The 9,200-nt window shown below is 51.6% G+C and overlaps 1 protein-coding gene across 1 annotated transcript in view; it reads left to right on the top strand.

Moving 5' to 3' along the window:
- The window catches only part of LOC113959899 (dystrobrevin beta-like), a 105,227-nt gene that overhangs the window by 10,778 nt on the left and 85,249 nt on the right, over window positions 1–9,200 (top strand). Inside the window, exons 6-8 of the mRNA XM_027669190.1 lie at window positions 3,629–3,714; window positions 4,181–4,269; window positions 7,031–7,164. Coding sequence (XP_027524991.1) covers window positions 3,629–3,714; window positions 4,181–4,269; window positions 7,031–7,164 — 309 coding nt within the window. The remainder of the gene's footprint in view (window positions 1–3,628; window positions 3,715–4,180; window positions 4,270–7,030; window positions 7,165–9,200) is intronic.

Below are 9,200 nucleotides of genomic sequence, written 5' to 3' on the forward strand. Positions count from 1 at the left end.
ATCCCTGGGCTGGCTCTGTGCTGCTGGAAGGCACAGGGTGCTGGAGCTCCTTCCAGCTGTGCTGGTGGGACCATCACAGAGCCTTTATCTTTCTGCCAGACAGGTACAGTCACAGAGTCATGGAATGGTTTGGGTGGGAAGGGACCTCAAAGCTCATCCAGTGCCCCCCCTGCCATGGGCAGGGACACCTCCCACCAGCCCAGGTTGCTCCAACCTGGCCTTGGGCACTCCCAGGGATCCAGGGGCAGCCACAGCTTCCCTGGGCAATGCCAACGTTTCAGCAAGCTCTCAGACCTTTCCTGGGAATTCAGCCTGACTGGGTGCCCCATAAGGAGGAATTTGGAGTCTGATTCCTCTGGAGAGGACGTGGTGGGAGGGCTGGCACAGCTGGAATGCTGCAGTGGCTCTCTGGGAGGGACAGGCAAGGAGTGGGAGTTACCCTGGAGCTGTGCCTGGGGCTGGGTGAGGAGCCAGCTGGAGTTTGAGTCAGGAGGAGTGGGCAGATCCACATGGACACCCTTGCTAGGGGTGTCTGCTGCAGAGCCCTGGTCAGGAGGGTGCAGAGGATGAGGAAGGAGCCTCACACACCTTGAATCAGCCTGGTCTGATTCAAACACGTCTCCAGTTCTGTTTCCAGTCCTGATTTTTACAGGAGATTCAAAATCACAGGGGAAGTTTTGCCTTTTTCCTTTCTGCTGGGAATTCAGCAGGTGGAATGGCACTGGGGCAAAGATTTGGGCAAATAGCTCAAGAGCTGCCCCTCTGTCAGATTGCAGGGGAGGAGTTTGGGGGTTTTCTTGGTGCATGAACAGTGTCAGCAGGAGCCCAGTGTCTGATGGCACCGGGATCTCCTTTACAAGGACAAGTTTGTGTCCTGGGAGGAGGAACTTTTGGCTTTGGGCACTTGATTTAACTCAAAAAGGACTCAAACCCGAACTCTCCTTTGATATAAAGTCAGTGTGTATTAAAAAGTAAAAGGGAGGGGGGCTGAGACTGGAGGGTTGAACTGGCAGCTGAGCTTTGCTCGGATAGAAGTGGAAGTCGAGGCTTGAAGAGGATGAACCTTTTGAACACCAATTCCAGGCATGTGCTGGGCTGATCCCCCAGGGATGGTGGGCAGCAGGGCAGGGGGGATCTACCCCTCTGCCCCCTCAGCTGAGACCCCCCCCCAGAGCTGCCTCCAGCCCTGGGCAACAGCAGCACAAGGACGTGGAGCTGCTGCAGAGAGTCCAGAGGAGGCCCCAAGGTGATCCCAGGGCTGGAGCCCCTCTGCCATGAGGAAAGGCTGAGAGGACTGGGATTGTCCAGCCTGGAGAAGAGAAGCTTTGGGGTCACCTAACTGTGGCCTTCCAGGACCTGAAGGAGCCAGCTGGAAAGATGGAGAGAGACTGTTTACAAGGAGCTGGAGTGCCAGGATGAGGGGGAATGGCTTCAAACTGCCAGAGGGCAGGGAGAGATGGGAGATTGGTAAGGAATTGTTGGCTGGGAGGGTGGGGAGGCCCTGGCACAGGTTGCCCAGAGAAGCTGTGGCTGCCCCTGGATCCCTGGAACTGTCCCAGGCCAGGCTGGACGGGGCTTGGAGCAACCTGGGCTGGTGGGAGGTGTCCCTGCCCATGGCAGGGGTGGGACTGGATGAGCTTTAAGATCTCTTCCAACCCAAACCATCCCTGTAGTAAAGTCTTACTCTTTTCACATGCAGAGGGAGTGCCAACTTGTTCCTTTGGGAAAGCTCTTGTAAAGACAGAAACAAAATAGGACAGTTGAGATCTCTGCTTTGTTGTGAACTTCATTCTGTTTATGTTCCTTGAAGGAAATACAGAAGGTGTTTAATTTTCTCCCTTATTTTAGTTTTTTCCAGCAGTGGTTAAAGGGTGCTGGGTATCAACAAGTGATGGCCTGGGATCACCATTCCTCTTCCCAGAGCTGTGGCTCCAGGAGATTGTCTCTCTTCTGCAGAGGGAATGTTTAAAAGATACTGAGTCTGTATTAGGGAAACAGCCCCTTGTATTTCAGGAACTTCTGATTCTGAGAGCCTTTCCCTCACCATGGAATGGGAGATTGTTCCCAGAGGATAATATTTCCATATTAACTCTGAGTGTGAAAGGGAAACAAAAGGGATTTGGTTCTTCCTGGTGTCTCCCGTGGTTGCTCATCTGTTGTTGACATCAGACCTTGTCCCTCAATCCCATGAGCCAAAATCCACTTCAAATAATCCTGTTCTTAACAGTGTCCAAGGCAGGTGTTAATGCCCATCTCCTTCCCACCAAATCCTGGAATTTTAGGATGGTTTGGGTGGGAAGCCACTTTAACACTCATTTAATTCCACCCCCTGCCATGGGCAGGGACACCTCCCACCAGCCCAGGTTGCTCCAACCCCATCCACCCTGGCCTGGGACACTTCCAGGGATCCAGGGGCAGCCACAGCTTCTCTGGGCAACCTGTGCCAGGGCCTCCCCACCCTCCCAGCCAGGAATTCCCTCCTGATATCCCATCTCTCCCTGCCCTCTGGCAGTGGGGAGCCATTCCCTGTGTCCTGTCCCTCCATCCCTTGTCCCCAGCCCCTCTCCAGCTCTTTGCAGTCTCCCTTCAGAAGTATTTCTGGTTTCTCTGGCTCTCTCCCCACGCTCCTCCTGTGTTTCCCCCATCAGTGTGTTTTCCATGCCAGCACAAATGACCTGTCCAGCCCATTTAATGACAGGCATTTGAATTTGTTTGAGTTGGGTTTCTCCTTTTACCTTTGAGTTCCTCAGGAGGGGTCAGTCTGTGGTCAGGGACAGGGGGCACTTGTGTCTGCCAGTAACTTGCTCAGAATTCCAGCAGCTTTTCCCCCCCTTTGCCCAGCTGTGCTGTGCTTTAACCCACCCAGCCTCCCCCCGTGTTCCTGGTCCCTTCTCTCCCACACCCTCCCTTCCTTAACTTCCTTCTGGAAACAGGAATAACCCCCATGTCTGTCCCTACCAATCCTGCTGTGCTGGATGGCTCCTTCCTGCTTTCCACAGAGCCACATCCCTTCTCTCCTGCTGATGCAGGAGTGATTCCCAAATGTGCCACAGCTCCCACAGCACAGCAGCTTTAACCACTTCAGCTGCAAATGAGCATTATTCCCAGTATTCCCTGTTCCGTGTGGGGTCCCCAGGATCTCACACAGCCTCTCTGTTGCCTGTCAATTCCGGGGCTTGTTTTTAGAATGAAATGTGTGTTTGGATGTCAAGAGTTTAAACTAAGGAGTAAAAGTTTAAAGAAACTAACAGAGGGCAGCAGAGAGAAAAATGAGGAGTTTCACAAATGAACCATGGATTTTAATGGAGAAATGAATTAACACTGTTTTATAGGAGAGTTGTGGGATGGACAACACAAATGTCAGGCTCTCTATCTGGGAATTTTTCATAACTCTGCAAGGAAATTTGATTTATGGTTAGACACTTGTTAACTCTTGCAGTGCATTAAAAATGCTGGTGTGAATTCCCTGTGTGAATGTTACATTAAATAGCTTTGGCAGTCCTTAGTACTTACTGCAGATATATATATATAATAGTATAATGATTTATACATTTCCTTCCTAGGCCTTAAGTGCTTTAGTGACTGCCATTCCCTGTTGGAATTCCTCACCATGTCCTTTTCCCTACAGTGAGGGCCACGGGAAGCTGACTGTGTTCTCAGTGAAAGCCATGCTGGCCACCATGTGTGGTGGGAAAATCCTGGACAAACTTAGATGTGAGTATCCTCCACAAATCCAGCCATTTCAGGAAATAACTGCATTTCCACGTGTGTTTGTTGTATTAAGTTCTGGGAGCTGATTTTTTTTCTTTTTGCTGAGTCGGCGATCCTGACGCCGACCCGTGAATCCCAGAACCACTGAGGCTGGAAAAGAGCTCCCAGGCCGTGGAGTCCAGCCTGTGACTGATCCCACCTTGTCCCCCAGCCCAGAGCACCGAGTGCCACATCCAGCATTCCCTCTCTGAGCCAGGGAGTGTTCCCCAGCTGTCTGCACACGTCTGGTGTGGGGCAGAGCAGCCCACGATCCAAACCCCCCAGTCCTGCTGCACAAGGACAGGGAGCAGATTCCTCAAGCTGCAGAGGAAACTGGTGGTCTGAGAGAGTGTTCTGTGAAAGAGCAACGTGGTGGTGAATAGGAAACAGCTGTTCCCTCCCCCTTCCAGCTGTTCCCTTCCCCTTCCAGGGCAGGAACCAAAGGGCAGCGACCGGAACGAGCAGGGGCAGATGGAAGCAGCAGAAACCAATTCTGCTTTAACTTTCCCCGAGGATGTGGTGGGCACCAAACATCCACACCCCTCCATTGCTCCTTGAACCAGTTCTGCTGAAGGAAATAAATTCATCAAAGGCTGCTGAGAGCAAAGGGACTCTCAGGGAGGGGAGGAACGTGCCAGGAATGTGCCGGCCCAGCCATCTGCTCTGGGGATGAACAGGCCTCTGATCTCTCTGCCTCAGCTGTTCTCTTGTCCTTTATTCCTTCTTCTGATCATTATGAACATGCTGACTTGGTTTTTCCTCTTTTCTTTCCCACCTGGCTCACTCCATCACCAAACAACTCCTGTTTCCAGGTTCCTTGTCCCCCTGATTCCAGCCCTTTCCTGAGCAGGTTGGCAGCTCTGGCTCAGCTGGAACACGAGGCTCTCTGGAAATCCTGGGACTTGTATCTTTAATGTTCTCTCATCCCATAAACTGTATGAATGGTTGGAAGGTGGTCTCCCTGCTTGCACATGCACTGTTTTTCTGCATGCTGAGGACATGACTGGACAGAGCATTCCCAGCTCCTGCCGTGTCTGAGGGCACGGAGGGACTGGGAGAGGGACACTGAGGCCACTTCCCTGGCTCTGGAACAGATGAGGTCCTGTGAAGGCAGGGACATCTGGCCTGGGACACTTCCAGGGATCCAGGGGCAGCCACAGCTTCTCTGGGCAACCTGTGCCAGGGCCTCCCACCCTCACAAGGAGGGATTCCTTCCCAATATTTCAGACCTAACATGGAATCTGATTCCCCTTCCCACCTGCTCTCCTGCACAGCTCCTGTGCTGTCCCTTGGGGATGGGCTCAGTGTACCCCAGCTCCTGATGGCTCCTGGTGAAACTGGGGAAGGGAGGGAGCTGGGGGGGCTCAACCTGGACAAAAGGAGGCTCAGGGGGGACCTTCTGGCTCTGCAACCCCCTGACAGGAGGGGGGAGCTGGGGGTGGGTCGGGCTCTACTCCCAGGGAACAAGGGACAGGAGGAGAGGGAACGGCCTCCAGCTGTGCCAGGGGAGGGACAGGTTGGACAGGAGGAGGAATTTCTCCCTGGAAAGGGTGGTCAGGCACTGGCAGGGGCTGCCCAGGGAGGTTTGGAGTGCCCAGCCCTGGAGGTGTCCCAGGAAGGCCTGGCTGTGGCACTCAGTGCTCTGGGCTGGGGGACAAGGTGGGCATCGGGCACAGGGTGGATCCATGGGCTGGGAGGGCTTTTCCAGCCTCAGGGATTCTGGGACTCTGAGGTGACCCAGCAGGATTTTGAACTGCAGTGTCTGTGTTTTCAATCCAAACTGCATTTTGAGGTAATTTCTTAATTTAGATGCTTACTGCTGATGGCCTGTGTGTCTCAGAGCACTGGAAAGGTCCCAGAGCCCTGGAACAACATCCACATGATCTCATTGCTGGGGGGACGTGCAGGATGAACTCAGGGCAGTGTCTGACATGTCATGTTTGCCAGTATGACTTGGATGGGCAGTGAAATGACTGAGCAGTGCTGAGCTGCCTGTTGATCAATAAATAAAAAGGTAACTCGTGCCAGCCCAGCTCAGGCTTTGGCACTTTGCTGGAGTCAGACTCAGCCTGGCTCTTCCTGCGAGGTTAATCCTGGTTAATGAAGTGGGTTTGTTGCCATAATGTGTTTATTGTGAGCACTGGGAGATGTGGAAAACAATAAACAATGCACCACCTAGGCAGGGGAACGGGAAGAACCCGTGAAGGGGGGGCTTGCAGGGAGATGGGCTTTAAGGTCCCTTCCACCCCAAACCATTCTGGGATTCCAGGATTCCATGAAAATAGTTCAGCTCGTTGGCCTCAATGTGACTGCCAGAAGAAGGTGCTGGGGGGTGTTTTCCAGCAGAGCCCTGCAGAGATCAGGCTGAGTTCTGTGCCATTAACTCTCTTCTGCATGACCAGGAGGAAAACTTATAAAACAGAGGGGAATGGGAAAATGTTGGAGGAATGAAGCCAGTTGAAAGGAAAACGTGCTGGGCAGAATGGCCCAAAAGCAGTTCTTGGAGGTCCTGGTCTGCAGGTGGCACAATGTGCATTTTCAGGGTGATTTTGTAACCGTGGGTGGTGACAGGATTTAGGAGGACAAACAGGAGAGGTTCCCCTTTGTGCTTGGTGGGGGCAGGATCCTTGTTGGAAAACTGTGGAAGGACCAAAGGGTTTGAGAAGGTGGATGGAAATGGTTGAAGGACTGGAAGTAGGTTTGGGAAGAGGCACAGCTTTACAGGCAAGGACCCAAGGAATGCAGGAATAACCCACAGGGGTTAAGGAAAGGTTTGATACTTCTGGAAATACCAGTCCTAGAGAAATTAAATATAATCCCAGGGAGCTTTGGCAGATGGGCTTAACAAGGGACACAGAGCAGAAGCTGAAGGGAGACACATTCAGAATAATAAATATGAAATACAAAAATCAGAGAGAGTGATGGAAGGGTTTGGGTTGGGAGGGACCTTAAAGCTCATCCAGTGCCACCCCCTGCCATGGGCAGGGACATCTCCCACTATCCCAGGTGGCTCCAAGCCCCATCCAACCTGGCCTGGGACACTTCCAGGGATCCAGGGGCAGCCACAGCTTCTCTGGGCAGCAAAACAAGATGTATGTTTTTAACAGTGAGTGTGAGTCAGTAATTGTCAGAATCGATTTCCAAAGTGGGGGTGGAATCCCCACCACTGAACCTTTCAAACCAGGAGGGGGGTGTTTTAAAATCCAGTCAGGATTCCAGTCAGGCTGATGTCCTGTGTTTGATGGGAGCTGAGTTATCACAGTGTTTGTTATTGCTGTAGGAGATACGAGAAGTGCAGACAAAAATGTTCATGGAGCCTCCGAGTCGGGAATTTTACGGGATCCATTGCTGGAACCCTGGACCTACATCCATAAGGGAATCAGGGGTTTGCTCTACTCACAATTCCAAGAATAAGTGAGTGTTTCTGAGGCTGTGGCACTCAGTGCTCTGGGCTGGGGACAAGGTGGGATCAGGCACAGGGGGGATGGAATGATTCTGTGTCCAGTGGGAGTTTCCTGGGTGCCAGAGGGTAATTCCATGTGAACCACACTTGGGTTCAGGTGTCAGTTCACTGAACAGAATTACTGGAACCCACAGGCTCCCCTTTTTCATGGAAATTACCATCTCTGTGATGGAAAGCAGTAACACCTCTTTGCAGTGCATGTCTGATGAAGCAGAGGTGGTGTTTGCCTGGATCAGTCTTCCTGGTAGGAACAACTTTAAAATTTCCCATCCCTGCTGTGGGGTTTTGTGGATACAACAAGATCCTTTTCCCCTGGCTCTGGGACCCACCAAACACAACCCCCTGCCACTAAACCCTCGATTTTCAAGTGTTGTGGAGACCCAGCTCCTGTGGGTGACACAACCCTGGCATGGGATGTGGGAGAGGGGCTGGGGACAAGGGATGGAGGGACAGGACACAGGGAATGGATCCCACTGCCAGAGGGCAGGGAGAGGTGGGATATTGGGAAGGGATTCCTGGCTGGGAGGGTGGGGAGGGGCTGGGCTGGAATTCCCAGGGAAGCTGTGGCTGCCCCTGGATCCCTGGGAGTGTCCAAGGCCAGGTTGGACAAGGCTTGGAGCAGCCCCTGGGTTTGGTTTTCCAGGTGAAACCTGTCCTGGGTCCAGGCTGGGAGGAGGTTGGTTGTGGTGCTGGGATGTGGGAGGAGGTTGGTTGTGATATTGGGATGTGGGAGGAGGTTGGCTGTGATATTGGGATGTGGGAGGAGGTTGGTTGTGATGCTGGGGTGTGGGAGGAGGTTGGTTGTGATATTGGGATGTGGGAGGAGGTTGGTTGTGGTGCTGGGATGTGGGAGGAGGTTGGTTGTGATATTGGGATGTGGGAGGAGGTTGGTTGTGATATTGGGATGTGGGAGGAGGTTGGCTGTGATGCTGGGATGTGGGAGGAGGTTGGTTGTGGTGCTGGGATGGGATCCAGAGGGGTGAACAGGAACCCCCCGAGCGCTGGGACTGTAAATCCGTGGGGTTTTATTTGGAATTCTGCTCTATTCCTGTGCTACTTTGATCTTGTTGTGATCTTGTCCCAGTGCCAGGTCGGGCACAGGGTGTGTGTTACACCCTCCTGTTACAGGATATGGGCAATATTGATTTAATAATCCCTGTAATACCTGTATTCCCAGCCATGGTGCTGGAAATAACTTTTATCCTGGGACAGAACGTGGAGCATTAGTTAGAATTCCTTCTGCACCTGAAAAGGAGCTGAGCCCTCTTTTTTTAACCCTTGTACTGTTGGTGCTGAAACCCAACAAATTCCAGTTAAGGATCTACTTTTAGTGATCAAGGCAGAGACAGAACAAACAGCCAAGGGAAGTTGTTGTGACCTTTTCTGGCTGGAAGGTGTCCCTGCCCAGGGCAGGGCTTTGGAATTGGATGGTCCTTAAGGTCCCTTCCAGCCCTCCCCAGTCTGGGATTCTGTCGTTCAGACCCGTTGAAATTGGGCCTTAGACAAACCTGGAGGCCTTGGCTCAGTGCTGCAGCAAGGGAATGGAATTTGGTGTTGGTTTGGTTGGAATTTGGTGTTGGTTTGGTTGGTTTGGATGTGCCAGAGGCCCCATTTCACAGGGGAATAATCTCCATTGTAGTGGCAATTTGGGAATCATATTTAATTTAACAGAAGAAATTCTTCCCTGGGAGGGCAGGGGGGCCCTGGCACAGGTTGCCCAGAGAAGCTGTGGCTGCCCCTGGATCCCTGGGAGTGTCCCAGGTGAAAATCAGATCTTAAAAAAAAATAATGAAAAATCAGAACTTAAAATGAAAGAAAATTAAAACTTAAAAAAAACCATAATGAAAATTAGAACTTAAAATGAAAGAAAATTAAAACTTAAAAAAAAAAAAAAAAATGAAAAATCAGAACTTAAAATGAAAGAAAATTAAAACTTAAAGAAACATAATGAAAATTAGAACTTAAAATGAAAGAAAATTAAAACTTA

Source organism: Corapipo altera, unplaced genomic scaffold, assembly GCF_003945725.1.
Source record: "Corapipo altera isolate COAL_440 unplaced genomic scaffold, ASM394572v1 288, whole genome shotgun sequence".
In the NCBI taxonomy this organism is placed as follows: Eukaryota; Metazoa; Chordata; class Aves; order Passeriformes; family Pipridae; genus Corapipo; species Corapipo altera.